The 24,196-nt window shown below is 45.9% G+C and overlaps 2 protein-coding genes across 4 annotated transcripts; one reads left to right on the forward strand and one right to left on the reverse strand.

Moving 5' to 3' along the window:
• Positions 1-1,862: 1,862 nt before the first annotated feature.
• On the forward strand, positions 1,863-13,915 carry CDK2AP1 (cyclin dependent kinase 2 associated protein 1). 3 transcript variants are annotated; one of them, XM_060785519.2, is made up of 4 exons: positions 1,863-2,165; positions 10,213-10,319; positions 11,639-11,768; positions 12,529-13,915. In XM_060785519.2, the coding sequence occupies exons 1-4, from the start codon at positions 2,087-2,089 to the stop codon at positions 12,594-12,596; spliced, it is 384 nt and encodes a 127-aa protein (XP_060641502.1). In that variant the 5' UTR covers positions 1,863-2,086; the 3' UTR covers positions 12,597-13,915. The 3 variants fall into 3 exon arrangements, with proteins under 3 accessions (XP_060641502.1, XP_060641503.1, XP_060641504.1); XM_060785520.2 differs by having other exon boundaries at positions 1,865-2,165; positions 11,642-11,768; XM_060785521.2 differs by lacking the exon at positions 1,863-2,165 and adding an exon at positions 8,193-8,971.
• Positions 13,916-14,595: 680 nt separating this feature from the next.
• MTRFR (mitochondrial translation release factor in rescue) lies at positions 14,596-24,088 on the reverse strand. The gene is made up of 3 exons (XM_060785518.2): positions 23,979-24,088; positions 15,409-15,719; positions 14,596-15,052 (listed from the first exon to the last, which is right to left on the reverse strand). Exons 2-3 carry the CDS (start codon positions 15,688-15,690, stop codon positions 14,840-14,842), a joined length of 495 nt encoding a protein of 164 aa, XP_060641501.1. The 5' UTR covers positions 15,691-15,719; positions 23,979-24,088; the 3' UTR covers positions 14,596-14,839.
• Positions 24,089-24,196: the final 108 nt, after the last annotated feature.

Below are 24,196 nucleotides of genomic sequence, written 5' to 3' on the forward strand. Positions count from 1 at the left end.
CCGAGTTGTTCAAACCTAGCCCTACTATATATTCTTCTTAAGGGTAGCGGAAGTGGAATAGTCAGATAGTGTTCCAAATGAATATTCCTTTTGTGAGAAGCTAAAAACCTTGTGGCTGAAGACCTACCTATGCTCTCTAGGTCCAGCTCTGCATCGACATCCCTAATGCGCCGCTTGAGCACTTGCCCTGCCCCCGGACCCAGAACACATTTTCCATTGTTTTACATAAAAAAGAGTGAAAGTACTCCAAAATAAGAAAGAGTTAAGAGGAAGAGAGAGAAAAGAAAGAAGAGAAGAAGAAAAAACCTCCACATCCACAACATCCACAATAACCACAAAAAGAAAATGAAGCACGTGGGAAATGAGTATACTTCCAGTTCCCCCCAAGCTGAAGATCATACCATTTACTAATGATCTAATTGTTTTATTTTATTTTACTTCTTGTCTCCGTTTTCTTATTAATGCTTCCTTTGAGACTCTTTTCTAATTCACCAATATATATCTCTTTGTTTTCTTTTTTGATGTAGTCCAAAAAATTTGTCCAGTCCGTTTTTTTATAAACCCCCTCATCTAATGCTATTCTTTGAGTAAGTCTATCCATGAGCCCCCGGTGGCGCAGTGGGTTAAAGCACTGATCTGCTGAGCTTGTTGATCGAAAGGTCGCAGGTTCGATTCTGGGGAGCAGCGTGAGCTTCCGCTGTCAGCCCTAGCTTCTGCCAACCTAGCAGTTCGAAAACATGCAAATGTGAGTAGATCAATAGGTACCGCTCCGGCGGGAAGGTAACGGCGCTCCATGCAGTCATGCCGGCCACATGACCTTGGAGGTGTCTACGGCAATGCTGGCTCTTCGGCTTAGAAATGGAGATGAGCACCACACCCCAGAGTCAGACATGACTGGACTTAATGTCAGGGGAATGCCTTTACCTTTACCTATCCATGTTCAGTTTATCAAGGACTTTCAAGTTCCATTGTTCTATAGCCAACTCATTATTCAGAGCCACCATCCACAATGACTTCTGGTCACACTGGACTTGATCCTCTAGACCAGGGGTCCTCAAAGTAAGGCCCGAGGGCCGGATATGGTCCTCCAAGGTCATTTACCCGGCCCTCACTCAGGGTTAACCTAAGTCTTAAATTACTTGAAAGCACACAACAACAACAACAATCCTATCTCATCAGCCAAAAGGTCCACACTTCCCACTGAAACACTATTAAGTTTATATTTGTTTACATTGTTCTTCATTTTAATTATTGCATTGTTTTAAAGTGTTTTTTGCACTACAAATAAGATATGTGCAGTGTGCATAGGAATTCATTCATGGTTTTTTTCAAATTAAAATCCGGCCCTTCAACAGTTTGAGGGACTATGACCTGGCCCCCTGTTTAAAAAGTTTGAGGACCCCTGCTGTAGACATAGGCGAGGAAGTCTACTGGGATCCATAGAGTTTACTTTTGACCAGGAATTAAACTGTCTCATTAAGATTTGAGCTTTTACTGGGGGCATTCCTAGCTCCGCCCTTACTGCCACCATCAGCGTTGTTCTGAAAGGCCCAGGACAGGGCCCGAAGTCTAACGAAAAGGTATTCATTCTGCAAGCGTTGTGCTCCAAACCGTTTGGAACTCCATCTCCCACAATCCCTGCCGGCGGGCCGAGTTGAGTGGAGCTTCTGGGAGTTGGAGTCCACGAAGAAGCCGGAAGACCAAAGGGAAAAGGTCTTGGACGGACGACACTTCAGGGCTCCAGCCGAAACTTCTTGTTCAAACTCGGGAAAGAATGCGAAGGGGGCGGGGCCTGGCTTCCTGTCGGGAGGGAGCCAATGGCGAGTGGCGGGGCGCGGAGGGGACCCTTGTTGCTCCTCCCCCTCCGCTCTGGGTCGCTCTCTGTCTCTGTCTCTGTGTCTCTCTCTCCAGGCCTGGCTCGCCTCGCGGGGCTGGATGTGACGCGGCCATCTTGGCGGCGGGCGCTCGGCTCGCTCGCTGGCCAGCCTGAGCCAGGCTCGCTGAGGGAAGCAGGCGGGCGCGGCCGGGTCCGGAGGGCGGGGAAGGCGTCTCGGGGCCCCCGGGGCCGCCCCCCCCGCCGCCGCCCATGTCGCTGCTCCTCCTCGGCATGTCTTACAAGCCCAACTTGAACGCGCACCTCGGGCCTGGGGCTCCCCTCAGCCAAGGTAAGGCGCGCCAGGCCAGGCAGGCCCAACCTCCTCGCGCGCTCTTTTTCACCTCGCGCGCTCTCTCCGTCATCCCCGCCATTGTGCACCTCTTTTTTTCTTTCGAGGCGGCGGAGGGCTTGAGCAGGCCTGAGCCCCCTCCCCACAACCTCGCCGGCGCTCTCTCATATGCTGGGAGCAGAGCCCCGCTTTCCAGAGCACCGAGGAGAAGAAGGGCAACTCCAGTGAAAGGCAGGACTTGGGAAAGTTCTCTTGGAGGATCCCGCCGCCCCGAAGGCCCCAAGCTCTCTAGCATGTCATCCCCGAAGTGTGTTGGCCTGCCACCCCCAAAGGCTGTTCACCTGGAAGACCATCGCTCAGTCGGTTCCCAAACCTGGTTTCCCCCCTAGCTGCTTTGGACTTCACTGTCCAGAAGCCCCAGCCTGCTGCTCCAACTGGGCGCCAAAGCTCCAAATGTTTAGGAAACCCAAGTTTGGTCTGCTGGGGGTTTTGGGCCTCAAAATCAGGCATGGGCAAACTTGGGCCCTCCAGATGTTTTGGACTCCCAACTCCCACCATTCCTGACAGCCTCAGGCCCTCTCCTTTTCCCCCTCAGCCGCTTAAGCGGCTGGGGGGGAAAAGGAAAGGGCCTGAGGCTGTTAGGAATGGTGGGAGTTGGAGTCCAAAATACCTGAAGGGGAGCCCAAGTTTGCCCATGCTTGCTCTGAATGATGGACAACACCAGCCTTCATGGCGCCTGGGAGCCCAGTGCTGGGTGTCCCATTGTTCTGAGTCAGAGAAAGTTTTTGAACTCTCCGAATCCTTCAACCGGCCTGGCTGGAGATGATGAAGTTCCGACCACCCCAAAGAGACCTTTCCCACATTCTGCGTACCATCCCACCGAAACTTGCCATAGGGATGCTCTATGGGCTGGTCCTCGTTCCTGGAAAACTGTCAATGAGAACAGTATCTGAGACAGTTCTCAGAGGGGGTTGCCAGGAGGGAGGAAATAGCTCTGGTCAATGAGAACAATCTATGAGACAGTGCCTGGCATGGTGTGTGAAGGGGGTTGCTGTTCCTGCCCACCCAAAAGTCAGAGAGGCATGGTTGTATCTGATACTGGGCAATGGATCCACTTGGTCAAGGCTAGTCCACAGCCCGCAGCTGGACTCAGTGGCATTGGTGAGTGTTGCATCTTCCTGCCCGGTGTTGCATCCTGTTGTCTGACAGCAGCAGCTCTCAGGCAGAAGGCATTTCTCACTAGCTCCAGCTCACCTGATAAACAGAGGTTGACTCTCCATCTGTCAGGGCTGTTTATGGAGGTCTTTTTCAATTCTGATTCTCTGAGCTCAAAACCCTTTATCCGGATGGGGCAGGGGTTGAACTGCGGGTGATTTCCCCAGACACCTCCTTCCCTCAGTGTGGCAGTTCCAGAGGAATTGTGTCCTGTGGGTGTGACACAGCCTCCTCCCCTGTCCTTTTCACAATGATCTGCAGAAACACAATGACTTTTCAGTGGCGGCCATTCACATAGTCAGCAGCATTGAGCCAAACTCTTGTTGACATAAACTTAATGATCCTAACCTAATGTAGCAATGGTGTATCCTCAAAGCTTTCTCACTAGGGCTTGAAATATTTAGCGTTTGGGACTACCATTTCTAGAATGAAGACTGAGGATTCTGGGAGTTATAGTCCAAAAGGTCACATTTCAAACAGTTCCTCATTATTTGGGAAGTTTGGGGCAGAGTGTTTTTAGTTGTGTTCTCCTTACAAATTAATTTTTAGGTGCAAAAGCGGTTCTTTCTGTCTTCTCTTTCATATATGTCTATCAGTTCTGCTTTTTCCCCATTGCTTTACATTCTGGTGTGATTTTGATTTCATTTCCTAGATTCCTTGCACCTCTATGCTTTGCTTTCATTTTATTATTACTTGCTCTTTTAAAGCCTCAATCCAAGTTTCTTTAAACTTTGTAAAGTGTGGTAATAACTGAGAATGTGAGTATGTGGAGGGGGGGATTCCTGTGGGTAAAGTCAGAGTCACCCTCGAAATGAATCTTATGTCTAAAGAAAGCATGGAAGATTTCCTTAGTGTTGCCATAAGTTGTATGTTTCAAGGTCCAGAATAACCCCTGCCACCTTAGCCTCACCACCTGCAGCCTTGGGTCCTTTGCACTTGACCACCTCAGGCCTCTGTCCCTGTTGTGTACAAGGGTGCGAAAGAGGTAACAGAGGCAGAAAAATGTGGAGGAATCACCTATTGCTGGCCCTGATCCTGTCCCTGGCTGGCTTCAGCACCTCCCACTGCTGGCACTCCCAACCCCAGGGATATATAGCCCTGGCAGGCCAAGGCTTGCCAACTTCTGACCTAGAGTCTGTTTTACAGATCACTGGTTAAATTGGTGGCTAGGACTAAAAGGAGGATTTTGTGACCTGTCGTCCTCTAGTTGTTGCTGGATGGCTATACCTGCTCCCTGTGGCCATTGGATAAGCTGGCTGAGGCTGGTGGGGGTTTGAATCCAGCTACATCTGGAAGACCACAGTTATCTTGGCTCCTGACTATGGCTGTGAATTTCGGTTACAGAATCCTGTTTCTTACTCCAATCCACCGCCTGTTCTTTTTTCCTGCACAAACCCCACTGACTATGAACAAAGGTGGCTCAAGTTCCCATTGCCCTGTAAATCATGAATGGGGGACATGCAATCCCGCTTGGACCTCACGCAGGTTGGAGAAACTACACTTTTAGATGATGACCCTTAGACTTCCAGAGCTCTTACAGCCCTTCTCTGTACCAGGTTCCCGGGGTTTGTAATCCAAAAAAGCCACTTTTCCAAAGTCTTCAGGGTCCAAGTATGGGGCTTGTGGAGGAGACCTTTCTCAACAGATCATGCCCTAATGTTCCAGTTCTTCTACTGAATTGGTTTGCACATAAAGTTACTTTTGCGCTTTTTCTTGTTTTGCTTTGCCACAGATTAGCAAAGTTTCTATTTAGATATCTGATATTTACCCTGACTTTAGACTATTCCAGTTATCTCAAGATGAGAAAATCTTATTTCCTTTTTGTTGCAAATGAAAAACTGAGAGAGAGGAAGTGTGTGTGTGAGAGAGATCTTCAGGCCAGGAAAAATAAGGGACAGAAGCAACAGGATTTGGGTTTCAATGGAAGCCTGTCTCTTCCGCAGCCATAGTTGCAGACCTTGTGTTGGAATGCTGATCCCCCTCCCTTTTAGTGCTTTTTTTGTGCTGTGTTTTGGATGTAAGAATAATTGCGACATTTTGGACGCACTTGGAGCGGGAGAGCCATCTGCCACCCTGGAGAGATGACTGAGGCAATTGGATCAGTCACGCTCCAAATCTGTTATGCAGTTCAACAATACCTGAGAATATTTCTTTGTATAGCTATACATATATGTTCGCTTCAAGAAGATCTTTTCACAGTATTTCTTAGGGATGCTCAGTTTATCCCAGTTGGAAATGTGCTGCTTCTTGTTCACCATCTTTTTTTGTACAGAAACTCTTTAGGTTCAACGGAGGGAGGAGGGCAGTTGAGAGTGTGTGCTCATCAGTTTCCAAAATGGTTTCTCTGTCTGCTTTGTGCACCAGTCCTTCTTCTTGCTAGCACTAAATGCCAGTACCCTGGCTCAAGGCCAAGAGAGTCAGACAAAGGAGCCCTGGCAATTGAATATATCGGATTCACAGTGATAGGACTGCAAATGCTCTCTCCCTCCCACCTCCCTTTTTCAGAAGCCGGGTTTGGTCAGCCAGGGTTGAAGGCTGCTTTCTCATGCCTTCACATTAAATGCTCTTTACACTTACTCCCTCTTTCACTCACACACACCAAATTCAAAGTGGTCACTCTGTCTTTGAAGTCAGATTTCACACCCTTTCACTTTGGTTTTTTTTCACTTTGAAAGAAAGGTTCACTAGTTGGAAAGAAAGAAAGAAAGAAAGAAAGAAAGACATTATCTGCCTGTCTTCTTCAGCCGAGAAAATCTGCAGAACTGTTGCCTGCTGTTCTTGCTGAATTTCTGCCTGTTTGTAAATATTAAAGTTGAAGGAGTTCTGCTAAGAAAAGAAAGGAAAACAAAGGAGAGATGGCAACCCCATTCCCCAACCTAGTGTCTCCCAGGTTTGTTGGCCTACAACTCCCCCACCATCCCTTACTGACCATGCTTAGCTTGTAGATGATGGGAATTGTGCTCCAATACATCTGGAACTGCCTTACACATTTACTGAGCTACAGGCGACAACAATAACAACAACAAAGGGTTTTTAAAGGGTTTATTGTCATGTTGCAGTTAATTACCCACTTAACTTTTTATTATCCACAGCAATTAGGGAGGAAAGTGAGAGAAAGCTCTGCATGACAAGAAATCGCAACCATTACAATACTGATGTGCATGACCTCTCTGAAGAATGTTCCTGATTTGGTTTAAATACATGTTCTGCTTTCACTACCTTATCCAATTGTCTACCCTCACTCTTGTAAAATTCCTCATGGATAACTAGGGTCAGGTTGCATAAAAATCAAGCAAAGATTTTATATGGTACTAGCCGTTCCCTGCACACATTGCTGTGGCCCAGTCTGGTGATCTGGAAAATAAAGTAATGAGAAAGTGTTGGTTTCTAATATATATAATTTCTTTATGCTTGTGGGGAAACAGTATTTCTTGTTTCTTTGTCAGTGTCGATGTAGAGATTGTTTGGTTTGCCTACTCTGGAATATGTAACATATAATTGTCCTTCTTTAGGGGTCCCTTTAAAATCTATGATACTATATCTGTGTGTGTGTTTGAATCATATATATCTCTCTCTATCTATGGCTGGATGGCTCTTTGTCAGGAGGGCTTTGATTATGTTTTCTTGCCCTGGTGAAGGGAGTTGGACTGGATGGCCTTAAGTATTTTCTGTTGGTCATGGGGGTGCTGTGTGGGAAGTTTGGCCCAATTCTGACGTTGGTGGAGTTCAGAATGCTCTTTGATTGTAGGTGAACTATAAATCCCAGTAACTACAACTCCCAAATGTTAAGGTCTATTTTCCCCCAAACTCCACCTGTGTTCATATTTGGGCATATGGAATATTTGTGCCAAGTTTGGGCCAGATCCATCACTGTTTGAGTCCACGTTGTTCTCTGGATGTAGGTGAACTACAACTCCCACACTCAAGGTCAATGCCCACCAAACCCTTCTAGTGTTTTCTGTTGGTTATAGGAGTCCTGTGTGCCACATTTGGTTCAATTCCATCATTGGTGGAGTTCAGAATGCTCTTTGATTGTAAGTGAACTATAAATCCCAGCAACTACAACTCCCAAATGACAAAATCAATTTTTTTCAGTGATGGTCACTCATTGGGTTGTTAGGCATATTCTGTCCAAATTTGGTGTCAATTCGTCCAGTGGTTTTTGAGGTATGTTAATCCCACAAACGAAATTACATTTTTATTTATATAGATGGAAATCAAACAGTGGGGGAAAGGGAATTTTTGTGCATTCATAGGAGTATCACTAATTTAAAATGTTGGCAACTCCATTATTATTTTATTTCTATTTGTTTGGCTTGTTCTGCCCTTTGCAGGATGAGCCAGATTCATCTTGGGGGAGATGGCCCACAGTGGAACAACCCCAAAGGCAATTTTCCTGTTCTTTTGGTCAATGATCCCCTTGAGAAAGTGGACAACCTATGGCCCTCCAAATGCTGTTGGAGTGCTGCTTGTGTCAGCATTCTCCACTGGTGGCTGGCTAGGGCTGATGGGAGCTGCAGTCTGACATCTCACTGCTGTCACGATGCCTGCCCTGATTTATAGTAACAATGAAACCGCCTGATGCCGAATCCAACCTTTGTTCCATCAACTACAAGACTGTTCCAATGGTGGGTGACTTAGGAAGTTCTGGGGCCATTTCCACCACTAGTGCCCTCTGTGAGTTGAACTAGACCTTTCCATGGAAACTGGGATCGGCGTCATCTCTGGATTAAAGAAAAATCTGTTTTGGGTTGTTTTTTTTGTGAGTTTTTTTGTAGGTTTTTTTTTTTTTTTTTGCTAGGATGAGTGGAGGGAGTCTTAAACCTTGTTTTAAGGGAGAGTTGCACTCAGTGTTGGCTTCTGCTGGCACAATTCCAAGGTTCTTTTGCCATCAGTCAGTCAATCAGTCTTTGCACATGGGCTGAGTTTGGAGTTTTCAGAGAGCCTGGGGCTGCCCATGTGGGTGGTGAGTGGCATGCCTGGTCTACTGCAATGGTGTGCACTTTTCAGAGGGTCTCAGGGATACATCTCCCTTTTCACTGGTTTCTTGATTCTTCCCCCCACCCCCAAAGGATGATGGGGATCTTCTGCATGCCTAAGCATGTGTTCTAATCCTGAGCCAGGGCTCATCTACTGAAAGAAAGCAACATCATTGATAGAAGGGTTTGGCTGCCATCCACAAAGCACCTTTGGCCCCTGTGTTCCCTTTTTGACTCCCTGGCTTCCTCCACAGCTTGGAGGAGGAGACGTGTCTGGGTGGCTCGGCCTTCCTTCTAGCAGCAGGGCTGGACTTGGTGGCCTCTGGCTGAAGGAGCTCTTTCAGCATTTGTGCCATTTTGAAGGGAGATTGGATACATTTTTAATTTCTTTCCACCCACCCTCACTCTCCAGCTGGGCTTAGCTGGCACAGTTGCGAACGTGGCCATCTGCATTGTGCGACGGGGGGTGGGTGAGGGGTAGGCTGGCTGGCTCCGTAGCCAAGTCCAAACCCTTTCTTTTGTTCTCGGGCCTTCTGCAGTGGTGCTGATAAGGCACTTGGGTGATTGCGGCAATGTCTTACTACCTTTTTGAGGCGGACAGCAAAGGAACAGGTAAATACAGGCCAGGTTCTCCCTTGGCTGGTGGTGGTGGTGGGGGGGCAGTGTGTGGTTGGGGTGGGCTGAGAGAAACAGCCTTTAACCTCAGTAGTGGCCCCTAGTGAAAGCTTGGGTGTGTTGCGAGGGATACCTGCCTGGGAGAAGGTACAGGGGGATGGCAACTTGACTTGGAGACCATTCACATGGTTCCCACTATGGCTCTTGGTTTGCTAGCCCTGCTCTGTGGTTCCTTGCTGCCTAGTCCCCACATAAGCCTACTGTTTGAGCTTTTCATAGGACACCACGTTTCAAAGGGGAAGGCCTGCACTCAGTGCTAGAGCATAAGCTTTGCTGGCCAGATGACCCATGTCCTATCTCTGGCAGCATTTCCTTGAAGGAATTAGTGCTTAAAACCCCAAGGAACCAAAATTAATCGAGTGTTGGCAGTAGTGAGCGAAAGGGTCTGATTTGGTATAAAGTTGTCTCCTGCCTTCATAGAATTACCCTGTGTGTACATAGCTCTGCATAAGAATTGAGGTGAACTCTCTCCTGATCACCAGATGGGCAATATGGCCAGCAAGGGATTCTCATTTTCTATGAAAAGGAGCAGGAAAACACTTGCCCTGGTAGGGGAGGACTCCCACGATGCTAAATCAGGTGATAGGCCAAAAATATCTTCTTGAAAACATTTTAAAACTACACAGAATCCTACCCTGACAATTCCCCTGCACTGGAAAAATGCAATGAGAATTTTTGGACAAATGTCCTCTTCCATGTCCTTAAGCATAGTCATTTTCCTAGCGTATCCTCCAGCTTTTTGTTGGCGTTTCCCTTATAGATTTTAGGTGCACTGTTCTCTTTTAGCTTCAATCTGTAATATGTGAATAACAGTATCTCTTGACTTTCTGGGATCTATCAGAATGTCCAAGCTAAATCTAAGCCCAGCTGGAGGGTGAAGTAGGTGGAAGGAAATTAAAAACATGGCAAGCTTTGAGCACTTAGGAAATGTGACCTTATTGTTTTTCTGGAATCAGCTTAATAAATGCCAGGTTATTATAAGATGGCTTTTCCCTTGTTTGTGTTTGTGTCTACCTATGTAATTTTAATCTCTGTATTATTAACATAGCTTCTAATGGTTGTTAATGGAATGAGGAAGAGAAATGTTGATTTTGCTCCAAAATGTATATTAAGAGGTATTGATGTAGCTGTCATGGGAGAATTAATCACCCTTGTTCTTCTACTTCATTTCTCTGAAGCTGGGAGTGTACACTCTCCTTCCACAAGCATGGCAGGCTCTGGGCAATACAGGCAGCTTATAAATGACTACGGACCACCGTCTCTAGGCTACACACAAGGAGTGCAGGTAAGACCTCTAGTCTCATTTTAACGTTCCTTCTGGGCTGCTGCCATATGGGTTTGATGTCAGCCGATGAGCTGGCTCTCATTCAGTTCTTGCCACACGTATCCCTGCCAGGAGGGAGCAATGAATCCAGAATGGATCGTCATGTTCTTTAGGAGGTGCAGTTAACAAGTTTGCCATGTATTCAACACCCATTTGCTGATTTAATCTCATGGAGTCCTTTAAAAAAAACTGGAAGTCACTTGATGGTCAGTTCCACCCTACCTTAAAACAGCTTGGGGGCTGAAAATGGGTTGAAATGATTAATTCTGGTAACAAATGAGACTTTGGCATGTGGGAGTTAGCTTCATGTATTTTCGCCTCTCCTGTTTTCATCATTGCATCACCATCATCATCATCTGAGTGTGCTTGTTCCATCCATAAACTTGATCCTTCAAAATAAATTGTGGTGAGAAGACAGAGAAAGAAGAGACACAACAGAAAGCATAGGAAGAATTTAATCATAGTATTGTTTGCCATTATGACATATTATGACATAGTGTATTGATATAAATAGGCATACTGTGTGTATAGATATAGACTTAGTTGTTGTACGGGAATAGGATTCGAACCCTCTTTTGGAGGACCTCTGGGTACTAAATTACAACTCTCAGCATGTTGTCATGGGCTGATGGGTACACATGGCTGGGATCCTATTGGTGTGCTTTGTCAGAAACTAGACGAACACAGGCAGTGGTGGCAGGGAAGAAAATTCTGAAGGCCTTAGAGAAAGAAGCTACTTGGAGTTGGCAAACTTTGCCTACCCTCTATATCACCACCACTCCTGGACCCTGGGAAAAGAGCAACTGTTGGTTCAGTGCACCACGTTTCCAGTGGCAGCAGTCAAAGATATGTGGAAGGCCTACGTTTGGGAAGTTTGAGCTAGAAACCAGGATGGAAATAACTAAATTTTAGATGCCATTACTTTGAAGTAAGGTTGAGTAGGGTTTACTTCCTGGTTTACAACACAGCCCAAACTAATAATCAATCACAGTCTGGTTAAAGTGCACACTTCAGGCTGATCTAGAGGTTTCAAACAGTACTTTTTGGATTATCACAGTGTGGGATTTGTAGGCCGAAAAAGTATTTTTTTCAAGTTCCAGTAAATCCTACACAGACTTAATTGTGGGTAACCTTCAATGAACACAGTGGGATTTCATTTCCAAATAAACATGAGTAGAATTGCACTATTTGTGATAATTTGGGATTGCAATTTCTGCATTCATGTGAATTATTTTTGGTCTAATTCAGATCTTTCTTTCTTTTGCTTTTTTTTCGGGAAGCAGGGCACTGGTAGCAGTCAAGTACCACAGAGCAAGTATGCAGAACTTTTGGCTATCATAGAAGAATTAGGAAAAGAAATTAGGCCTACTTATGCTGGGAGTAAAAGTGCCATGGAAAGACTAAAACGAGGTAAACGTGCTAATGGTTTAAGTGGGATCCAAATCATTTGGGTTTTTTTTTTTTTAAATTGAGTAAAATAGGATTGTGAAGAAATTGTTTTAAAACACACAAATTGACTGGTGAAGGGTTTTTAACAAGATTAATACATCCACTTTGGTGCACAGCTCCCACTCTTAAGAAATACTCTAAAAGGCCATTTAGTCCCACCAAAAACCAAGATGGTCTACTTCTAGCCTGCACATTAGCCAAACTGTATGTAGGAATTGAGTAGAATGATGAATAATATTTTTGACAGTACTTACGAATGGTAAAGAACTATCAGAACAGTATAACAGAATGTTATATACACAGAAGAGATAAGATTCTATCGCATTTCTGCTGTTGGAAATTTCTATTTACAAGGTGTTTTTCCATTCCCTGTAAAGAACTTGTTTTACTATAAACCCACTCCTGTGATACACCCTAAAACACATTTTGGGGTTGGTGGGGAATGTCTGAAGATAACACTCTTCCTTATACATATCTTGAGAGTCACTAAAGGTTTTGAAAGTGAGGGGTCAAGGAGTTAAACATACAAACCGAGGCCTTCTGAAAATGAACAGCAGTTGAACCTTTGCATGAAGGCAACAGAGGATTACTTCCAACCAGCTTGTGCCTCATATGTTTGGTTATTTCCTATGAAGTTATGACCTCATCTTCTGAACAGATAGGTACAGTTATTTTCAAAGACTATTTGAGTAGGTGATATATTTATTTGTTTATTTTGCAGGCATCATTCACGCAAGAGGACTAGTCAGAGAGTGTTTGGCAGAAACTGAGAGGAATGCAAGATCCTAGCCCTTTCCCAGCTGCAGGATTTTCCATCTCTTTTCTTCAAAAAGAAAGAGACATCCATTCATTTGGAAATTAGAGAAACTGTCAGACAAACTCCTTAACTGGATTGTTCTACTCCACTTGCCCAATTTTCAAGAATGTGGCCAGGGATTGAAATCATTATATGGGATGCATCCAATAGCTTTGGGTACCCACTAGAGAATTGGGGTCCCCCCTCCTCTTTTGAACAAATATATCCCCGTGTCCTGGTACCTTGTTTCAAAAGCTGTTAATCACCATGGTGAAACAGTCAAAAAAAGCTAATGGAAATCCTCTGACCCTCATTTTTTAGTTTTGGAAACTGGACAGTCAATTGTAGGAGAGTGTGCAACATTGAAATCCAGACACTCCCTGCATTCAGTTTGAAGACTGAAAAAAAAAAGGTCCTGCATGTTGTATCCACCCCGAACCCTCCGTTTTTCTCTTAAACCCTGGGATTATTACTTTTTGGAACATAACTCCCAGAATCCTTGTCAGTGGTCATGCTTGCTGTGGGATTCTGGCAGATGTAGTCCAGAAAAAAACATTTCCAAGCTCAGCTTTCTCATGTTCTCTTTCTTCAACTGTTTCCATAAGCCAGTGTTTTTTCAGGTTGCATTCCTGGGGATTGGAGGCCTCCTCAGCAGCTTTCCAGGGTCTCCTTCCTCACAAGACCTTTGGTCCTACAGGTATTTTGGACCTCAATTCTCTGTGCCCAAAGAGCTCAAAACCTCTGGAGGGTCAAAGGCTAGACCATTCTTCAAAGGCACATTGTCCATTCACATGGGCAGTCAGTAACAACAGGGTTGGCACATATGCCCCCAAAATACATCCCAGAATCTTCCAAAATACAAGTTTTCCATGACAAACACGGGCTTCCCACAACAGGAAATGCATAAAGGTTCTTTCAAAGTACAAATGTTTGATTGAAAATGACTACTTGAATTTCTGTACCCATTTTGTTTTTGGCTTTGCCTCACAGCTAAACTATTCTTAGGAGTTAAACCTGGTGAATACAGAGGCTACCATTTATTTTTCTTAGCCAATAACATCCTAATTCCTGGAATTTGTTGTACACGGCATAAATTTCATTCAAAAACAATTCCTCCTCCCAATTTCCTTTTGCATGACTATTATGTGTTTCAGAGTCCACGGATACAGGACAAAATTCTACAAAATCATCCGATTCAAAACTGGCACAGGGCCCCAAAGAACTGTATGCCTGATTCCCAGATTTCAACAGTAACTTTGCAACTTTGTATGTATTTATTACTTGATGTAATAAAGCTTATTTTCAGTAACAATTCGTATTGCCAGTCAACTGAAAACACAGAAGTTCCTAAGACCCTAAACCAGTACAGAATTTCAGTCTTCTAGAATCCTTTTTTTGGAGGGGCTCATGGAAAACCAGAGGGGGGGGGTTCTGGGAACCCCCAGAAGAGTGGGTTTGGCGCTAGGGTCTGAGCTTTTCTGCTGCTTCTATAGAAGAAGTTTTGGTTACTTTTCCTATTCCTGAAACTCCACCAAGAGCTGAGCTTGTAGAGTACAATCCTTGGCAGGAGCAGTGACCTCCTGTATGTATTGTGGAATATTTTCTGGAAAGTGCTCAAGACTCTGTACCACTTACCAGAAGCTTGAGACTGTAGTGCTTTTCAAGTGAAATTCAAGAACCAATCGCATTTCAACTAGCTCCATAAAACCTCCATGTTCAACTTCCTGTTTAAATGAGGTCCACATTTGCTCTCCATATCTGTTTGTCCTGCCTCTAAACCAGTGACTATGGGAGAATTTGCTTTAAAAATCTTTGCTTAGCTATCCACTCTGCCATGTCAGGACAAAGCAGGATATTATTATTATTCCCCCATTCCTCTTGAATGAGACTCAAAACAGTATCATAAATTGCCCTGGTCTTGCTTTAAACCAAATGGCATTCATAATAGTGGGCTCCACAAATCTATACTATTCAACAGCGAGACAAGATAAGTTTGCTCAAAATAAATTTATTGAATAGTCCATCAAAATATTGTGGGTTAGAGGAGCATTTTGCAGCTCTTCCCCACAGAAGATTACAACTCTGACAGGAGAAAGAGTTACAACACCTCAGTGCTACCATCATTTTTAAATGTTTTGTCTGTAACATCTTGTGATTCCAAATGGGTGCTTTCAAAATCACAACAAACAAAGGGCCAGAAAGAAAACCCCAGATATACCCTTCAGCATTCAAATCCTTATTTTTTATCCAACTCCTGCATTTCTTTCAATTTCCTTTTCCTTTCAAGGTTTTCTTTTGCTTGCTTCCTCTTCTCTTGCTTCCTCTTTTCTGATTCCTTCTTCTCCATAAGGACATCACTGCTTTCACCTTTATAGAAAACATCAACTTTCTCCTGGAGGATCGTTCTGGCTTTCTTACGGTTCTCCTCTACTGATCTAGTCTGATGGCACTAGAAAAAAAATTAAAATCAAATTAATTTAGAAAACTGTACTCTGCTGTTTGATGATGGTCAGAAAGGTAGGATGGTACCAACATAACCAGTGCATACAAGAAATTGAGTTACAAACAGACCATGAGTACTTATATGGAATGCCATTGAGATATTGCACGGATCCCTAGGGCAGCTATGAAAGAATCCTGCCAAAACAAGCATCACTGGACTGGAGAGTCAAGCCACTGCCAGTCAGAGCTGACAATGCTGGGCAAGATAGCTCTGGTCTGATTCATTATAAGGGGGAGTCTTATGTTCCCAAGACTGCTGAGCTTTGCACAAAAGCACATGTCAAATCAAGCAACATGAATCACCTTGACTACAATCCCTGAGGGAAGATGCTTCAGGACCACACAATTGCTGGTTTTATTCGTTGCCTGGCCTCCGGGTCCAGAACCACGGACAAACTGCTCTTCCAAATCAGCTTCATTTAGAGGAAGGAGGTTGTTGGAGCTCTTTTTGCTCACAGCGAGGACCAAAGATCCAGGCCACTGAGGCAATAAAAAAGGTTTTCCCTCCCAGAGTCTTGGTCCTTGAGAGAAACCAGCCAGTCTGGTCAGCGTGTTTTTCAAGAGCAAGAAGCCTGAAGGAGGCATAAAAGAAAAACCTCCAGAGCCGCAGACTACTGCAGAAGAGAAAGAAGAGAGAGCAGAAAGGCCTAGATTAATAGCAGTCAGGAAATCTTGACCAAACAACAGTCCATAAACATTATATGCACAAAACCAAATTTTCCCCAAATAAAATAAAGTTTCAGGAGTTCTTTTTCATAGAATCAGTGGTGTTTTCTATGATTCCATGTACTTTACAGTACTATATGGCCCTGTGGTGTGGCTATAGAGGTGCATGGGACTCTTCTCTCTCCCACTTCTCCAACAATTCCAGTGTGGTGTGAAATGTCAGCTGCTCCTTTTCATTATTCCTGCTGACTTAGCATTCGAGAGTTAAGTCCCTGGGTGGACTTAGTGTCAAAAGAAATGATATGTCTGGTGATCTGACCTCACCTATTGTCAAAACCCATCAGTGTCACCAAAGAATAACATCATGTCATGCGACATGAGCTGAGCTGCTAGATGGTTCCTTGGGTTCTATTCCCTTAGAGCAGTGGTTCTCAACCTGTGGGTCCCGAGGCGTTTTGGCTTATAATTCCCAGAAATTCCAACCAGTTTACCAGCTGTTAGGATTTCTGGGAGTTGAAGGCCAAAACATCTGGGCCCCACAGGTTGAGAACCACTGCCTTTCCCAACCCCAGAACCATAGCTGGAAATTACTTTTTAGAAGAAAAGAATATGTTGATGCCGTATATATCTGAAGTGTGGGTAAGATAATGCTCTGGTGGTTGTACCAGCATAAAATCACAAACCATGGTGTAGTATTGATATTGAATGTTATGCCATGAACACAACAATACAAATCAGCTGATACATACCTAAATTACACATAATTACTGGCTTTTGTCTCAGATTGATCCTGAACTCTGCTTACAGAATCTTTCCAAAGTGGAAAAGAGCAAGGAGACATTGAAGCATTCCATGAATTGAATGAAACAATCACTTGGTGGCAGTAGAAACCACTGTCTCCTGGAAAAACTTGAAAGTGCTGAAGATTTCACCACTACTACTGTTTCATTTGGGGAAATACATTCCTTAGTAATGAACTGTGGGTATTTTGTTAACATGATTTCAAATATATACCTTTGGGACTCATACATCAAATGCCCATATGGCAAAAAATTACAAATTTATTTATTTATTTATTTATTTATTTATTTACTTTGCTTATATACCGCTGTATCTCAAGCCCGAAGGCGACTCACAGCGGTTCACAAACAGTAAAAACAGTAGAAACAGCAGTGGTTCCATGCAACATATAACAATTGACTTAACACATTATCCATAAATTACCAATAAGCAATTACAATGCACAATTATTACGAAAAACAACCGTACCCAATCTTCTCATCATCCAAGTGTAGTCCAGGTTCGTCGTCCATTGTTCCATTCCTATGTTCCATTACCAGATTGCACTAAATTACTCAAACGCCTGCACAAACATCCAGGTCTTCACCTTTTTGCGGAATACCATTAGAGATGGTGCTAGTCTAATGTCCGTAGGAAGGGCGTTCCACAGCTGAGGAGCCACCACCGAGAAGGCCCTATCTCTCGTCCCCACCAGCCGAGCTTGAGAAGCAGGCGGGATCGAGAGCAGGGTCTCCCCGGAAGATCTCAAAGTCCTGGTGGGTTCATAGGCAGAGATGCGGTCAGATAGGTAGCTTGGGCCAGAACCGTTTAGGGCTTTAAAGGCCAACGCCAGCACTTTGAATTCAGCCCGGTAGCAGATCGGTAGCCAGTGGAGTTGGCGCAACAGGGGGGTTGTATGCTCCCTGCGCTCCGCTCCTGTTAAAATCATGGCTGCCGAGCGTTTGACTAGTTGGAGCTTCCGAGCTGTCTTCAAAGGCAACCCCACGTAGAGAGCGTTGCAGTAGTCTAAACGGGATGTAACCAGAGCGTGGACTACCGTGGCCAAGTCAGACTTCCCAAGATACGGGCGCAGCTGGCGCACAAGCTTTAGCTGTGCAAATGCTCCCCTGGTTACCGCCGAAACCTGGGGTTCCAGGCTCAGCGATGAGTCCAGGGTCACACCCAAGCTGCGAACCTGCGTCTTCAGGGGGAGTGCGGCCCCATCCAACACAGGCTGTAACCCTATGCCCTGTTCGGCCTTGCGACTGACCAGGAGGACCTCTGTCTTGTCTGGATTCAATTTCAATTTGTTCGCCCTCATCCAGACCGTCACAGCGGCCAAGCACCGGTTCAGGACCTGGACAGCCTCCTTAGTAGCAGGTGGAAAGGAGTGACAGAGTTGGACATCATCCGCGTACAGATGACACCGTACCCCGAAACTCCGGATGATCTCCCCCAGCGGCTTCATGTAGATGTTAAACAACATGGGAGACAATATTGAGCCCTGAGGAACCCCACAAGACAATGGTTGTGGGGTTGAACAGGTGTCCCCCAACAACACCTTCTGAGATCGACCCTCCAGGAATGACTGGAGCCACTGCAAAACAGTACCTCCAAGACCCATCCCCGCGAGGCGTCCCAGAAGGATACCGTGGTCGACGGTATCGAAGGCCTCTGAGAGGTCCAGCAGCACCAACAGGGACACACTCCCCCTGTCGAGCTCCCGGCGCAGATCATCCACTAAGACGACCAAGGCTGTCTCGGTACCATGTCCCGGCCTAAAGCCAGACTGTGCCGGGTCTAGATAATCCGTGTCTACCAAGAATACCTGGAGTTGTGAGGCCACCACACGTTCCAAGACTTTGCCCAAGAAGGGGATATTGGAAACTGGCCAATAGTTGTCGAATTTAGTGGGGTCCAGTGATGGTTTCTTCAACAGCGGTTTTATTATAGCTTGTTTTAAGCTCGCTGGAATCTTGCCTTCCCGAAGGGAAGCATTAACCACCACCTTAACCCACTCAGCCAATCCCCCTCTGGCCTCCTTTAGAAGCCAGGATGGGCAGGGGTTCAGGATGCATGTGGTTGGCCTCATTCCTCCAAGTATCTTGTCCACATCCTCGGGTTTCACCAATTGAAATGAATCCATCAAAACTGGACAAGCAGGTGCTCGTGTTACATCCTCAGAGACTGCCATTAACATGGTATCCAGACCAGAACGGATCAAAGCGACTTTGTCTGCAAAGAACTGAGCAAAAGCTTCACAGCGAGAAGTCGAATCGTCAGGGTTCCCACCTTGAGTGGTGGGATTTAAAAGGCCTCTGACAATTCGGAACAGCTCAGCCGGATGGTTCCTTGCAGACGCAATAGTGGCCGCAAAGAAGGCCTTCTTTACGGCTTTTATTGCCACGGCATATGCCCTTAAAAAGGACACAAACCGTGTTCAATTTGGCTCATTCGGATCCGAACGCCACACACTCTCTAGTTCCCTCTTCCTTCGCTTCATCGCTGCCAGCTCCTCGGTGAACCAGGGAGCTGGTTTAGCTCGGCTACTTGAGAGGGGACGTTCTGGAGCGATCGTGTCAATTGCCCTAGTCATCTCCCCATTCCAGAGAGTGACCAGGGCCTCGACAGGATCACCTACCGAGGCGGCGGGAAACTCCCCAAGAGCCATCAGGAATCCATCCGGATCCATAAGTCTCCTGGGGCGGACCAACTTAATGGGTCCTCCACCTCTGCAGAGGTTAGGGGGCGCAGTGAGCCTAAATCTGACCAGGAAGTGGTCGGTCCATGGCAACGGAGAGATGGTCAGCTCCTCGACCCCACTACCTTCCTCCCATCCCTGGCAGAAAACCAAGTCCAATGTATGTCCTGCACTATGAGTGGGACCAGATACTTGCTGGGACAGCCCCATGGTTGCCATGGCAGACATGAAGTCCTGAGCCGCTCCTGAAAGGGCCGCCTCGGCATGGACATTGAAGTCCCCCAGCACAAGGAGCCGCTGGGATTCCAATGCCAGGCCTGAGACCACCCCCGCTAGCTCAGGTAAGGAGACTGTAGTGCAGCGAGGTGGGCGGTACACTAACAGAATCCCTATTCTGTCCCGGTCACCCAACCTCAAGTGGACACATTCAAAATTTGTTGACTGCGGGATGGGGCCCCTGGTCAGAGGGATGGAATCTCTATAGACCACTGCGACCCCGCCTCCCCGCCCTCCGGATCTCGGCTGGTGCTGCACGGAAAAACCTGGTGGGTAAAGCTGGGTCAAATTCACGCCTCCCGCTTCGTCCAACCAGGTCTCCGTAATGCACGCCAGATCTGCCCGCTCATCCAGGATTAAGTCTTGGATGAAAGTTGTTTTTCCATTGACAGATCTGGCGTTCAACAGCACCACCTTCAATCCAGAGGGACCGTCATCCTGGTTACACCAGTTTACTATATCAGGAGACCGGTTTGGAATTACTAATGTTGTTACACGATCCCTAGGCCGAATTAATGGTCTCCTTTTCCCGCATCTCCTCTTCCCCACCACCATTTCTATGGGGGCCCCTCGGCTGGCGCAACACCCCCCCCCCCTCCATGCCGCATTCCATATCCAGAATCTCAATATGTATTTCATTGTTGGCAATTTGCTTTGTTGGGATCTCAACTTGCCATGGTCTTCTGTTCCCTTTATCTCCCCCAACCCCTGTTCTATCATTTCCCAAGATCTCCAGCTCGCTTTGTCCCTTGCCCCTTTCACAATTAACTAACAATAAGAATAGTAAATTCTAAGACAAGATGGAAGTGTCTTCTGTTCCCTTATGTCTTTGCTCTGGCTAGAGCAGCCCTTGGAGCCAGAAGGGGGGAAGGGCCTCTCAAGTGATGATATAGGCAGAAGACAAGATGGAAGTCTCTTCTATGCCCTTCTGTCTTTGCTCTGGCTAGAGCAGCCCTTGGAGCCAGAAGGGGGGAGGGGCCTCTCAAGTGATGATATAGGCAGAAGACAAGATGGAGTCTCTTCTGTGCCCTTCTGTCTTTGCTCTGGCTAGAGCAGCCCTTGGAGCCAGAAGGGGGCGAGGCCTCTAAGTGATGATATAGGCAGAAGACAAGATGGAGTCTCTTCTGTGCCCTTCTGTCTTTGCTCTGGCTAGGGCAGCCCTTGGAGCCAGAAGGGGGCCAGGCCTCTAAGTGATGATATAGGCAGAAGACAAGATGGAGTCTCTTCTGTGCCCTTCTGTCTTTGCTCTGGCTAGGGCAGCCCTTGGAGCCAGAAGGGGGCCAGGCCTCTAAGTGATGATATAGGCAGAAGACAAGATGGAGTCTCTTCTGTGCCCTTCTGTCTTTGCTCTGGCTAGAGCAGCCCTTGGAGCCAGAAGGGGGCGAGGCCTCGTAAGTGATGATATAGGCAGAAGACAAGATGGAGTCTCTTCTGTGCCCTTCTGTCTTTGCTCTGGCTAGAGCAGCCCTTGGAGCCAGAAGGGGGCGAGGCCTCGTAAGTGATGATATAGGCAGAAGACAAGATGGAAGTCTCTTCTGTGCCCTTCTCAAATGAATTGGGCAAGCAATTGAAACCTTCCCTAGACTGCCAGGCTACCACTTGGAGCTCTACATTATGCCTTTATGTTTTTGGACAATGCTACGGAGTGCCGAATCAGCTGCCTTGTACAAGCATTCACTCCACTGTATTGTCCCATTCCTCCAGTATCTGTTGTAACAAATACACTTCCATGGGTTTTGCTATACACAGCAAGAAATTAAGAGGAAAAATGAAAACTCCATTGCTGTTTTATGTCCCAACGCATTTGGAAGGTTTAATACTCAGCACAAACCTCTTCCCATTATGATCCAAACCATAAAACAAAATAGGTCAGTCATTCCAAATACTTTTAAATGAAGCTTAATGTTGCCAAGGACACAAAAAGTGGCTGGATAAAAATCTGGAAACTTTTGAAGTCCAACTTTTTTATTTTAAAAAGGTCACAATAAGCCATCATGAACAAGTACTATAATAATGATATCTGAGAATTCTGAGCTTTAAAAAATTAAATCTTTCTGTCTTGGGACCTCAGAGCTACAATGGCAGTATACGTATGAGGGTAAGAGCTTGGAGATTGTTTTTAAAAGCAACTTTGAGTCCATTTTCATAGAATCCTAGAGTTGGAAGAGACTGTAAGGGCTATTCAGACCAACTTCATTCTGCAAGGCAGGAAGACACAAGCAAAGCACTCCTGACAGATGGCCACCCAACTGGCCATTTTGCATAAATTTTTCATCAAACTCAGGATATTTATTCTGCTCACTTCTATCCCTGAGGTGCTGATTCCAAATCACTTCCAGTTCCTGGTGAACAGCAACACCATTTCATTTCCACTGCACAGTGAAAGACAACTTGCCTATGTGATCAAGTATGGTATGGTGGGCAAAAACAAGTTTCTTTGAGTGTTCACCAACTGTCATAAAGTACTATGCAGATGATAAACAAGGAACAACATTTGCCCCGTCAAGATAGAGAATTTGGGGCAATCTTGTTCTTCACTCTTTGTCACTCAACCTTCCCTCCCTCTCTCTGCAGTGAAGTCACAATCCAATGCTTGCCACCCCAGTTGCCAGGGAACTAACAGAGGCAGGGGGGAAAAGAAAGTGGCTGCAGCACGATTGCCACTGCAGGGCCGGCTAGGAAGACTGCTGCAGCATTACCACTGGAGGCCCACTTCAGCAGAATTGGGCAGCGGCTCATCATGGTAAGAACAGCGGAGATTGCACTCATATCTCTGCAGAGTTGACTCAAAGAGAGGATGCCATCAGCAAGCGTAAAGAGGTTATCAGGGAGAGAAACGTTTTCCTGGCATGACTCTGTTGTCTTAAATGCTTTCAGTCTCCTCAGCTAAAATGAGTGCATCTTCCTCTGCTGATGCTAATTTGTGGCTCGGGCCTGATACTTCAGTATCGAGGCCCCATCTACACTGACCACTGAATGCAGTTCAACGCTAGCTTCAAATGGTGGTGGCCAGACAACAGACCTCCATGAAAGCATGTGAAGGAAAGCCCTTAATGCGCATCAGTGGTCTGCAGTTTGGGTCATCACTGTTTCCAGGATTTCCTATGGAAACAACAGCAGAACGAAACAACTTTCTCCCATCCTGGATTGAGACTATGGCCTGAGACAGTTTCCCAGATCGAAGGAGGCCTTGCCTTCTAGTCAGAAATGCAGACTGCCAGGCCAGTCTGCAAAGTTTTCTGCTTGGCTTGGCAGATCCTGATTGGAAAAAAAAAACATTACCAAGGGACAGTTTTTCTTCCTCTTCCTCCCCATTCACTTAGGGAGCTGATATACCTGTCCCTGAACTGAGATAAAAGATCCTGAATTAAGCACATGTATCAGCAAGAATTGTGGAAATTATGGTTTTTAAAAGTCTTTCCTGCCTAAAATTTTATTTATTTATTTATTTACTTACTTACTTACTTTGCTTCTATACCGCTGTTCTCAGCCCGAAGGCGACTCACAGCGGTTCACAAGACACAGAACACAGCAGAATTCAACACCTATATAAACAGTTAATAGCCTAATCTAATGCACAATTGATACACAAAAGAGCTGCTGCCTCCCCAAACTACAACTCCCAGGGTTCCCTAGCATTGAGCCATGGCATTTGAAGTGAAGGGAAACCCTTCACTTTGCACACAGGAAAAGGGGGAGATGGGAGATCCCCTCTGGAACTATAGTTGCACCTACACTGCAATGTAGGCACGTTGATACAGCTTTAATTGCTATGGCTCAATGCTATGGAGTCATGGGAGTTGCTGTTTGGGCAGAGAAAGTGCTTGTAAAACTACAACTCCCCTGCATTCATAGCATTGAGGCATGCCAGTTCCTGTGGGATCAAACTGCATGCATTCGATAGTGCGAGTCTTTTTAGTGACGTCTCTATTTGCTTTCCTCCAATGCCCCGTCTTTTTACCTTCACAACAATCCTGCGAGGGAGACCAGTAGGAGAGACAATGCTTGGCTCAAGGTCACCCATGGAGTTTCATGGCATCAGTCATCGAATCGCAGAGCTGGAAGAGACCTCATGGGCCATCCAGTCCAACCTCCTGCCAAGAAGCAGGAATATTGCATAGCAAATAAGTACCCCTGACAGATGGCCTCCCAAGGAAGGAGCCTCCACCACACTCCGGGGCAGAGAGTTCCACTGCTGAACGGCTCTCTTTACAGTGAGGAAGTTCTTCCTAATGTTCAGATGGAATCTCTTTTCTTGTAGTTTGAAGCCATTGTTTCACTTCCTAGTCTCCAGGGCTGCAGAAAACAAGCTTGCTCCCTCCTCCCTAAGACTTCCTCTCACGTATTTATACATGGCTATCATGTCTCCTCTCAGTCCCATCCCAAGAGCCCCCACTGCCTTTCCTGAAAAAGAGAAGGGGCGGCCACGAAGTCTCTCTCTCTCTCTTACCTCCTTACTCAACGGGACGCGACGGGTCTCAGGGTAGACTAGGCCTCGCGAGCAAGCCTTCCACGCATGCGCATCTGTGTTGAAAAAAAAAGTAAGCGGAAAAGCGCGTTGTAGGAAAATAAACTTAATCCCCGCCCACGCCCGCCAAGAACCAATCGCCGAGCAGAGAGCCACGCCACGACGTCATTTTCCTTTGGCACTGCTTTGGCAAGTCGAAC

This window comes from Anolis sagrei, chromosome X (assembly GCF_037176765.1).
Source record: "Anolis sagrei isolate rAnoSag1 chromosome X, rAnoSag1.mat, whole genome shotgun sequence".
Lineage (NCBI taxonomy): Eukaryota > Metazoa > Chordata > Lepidosauria > Squamata > Dactyloidae > Anolis > Anolis sagrei.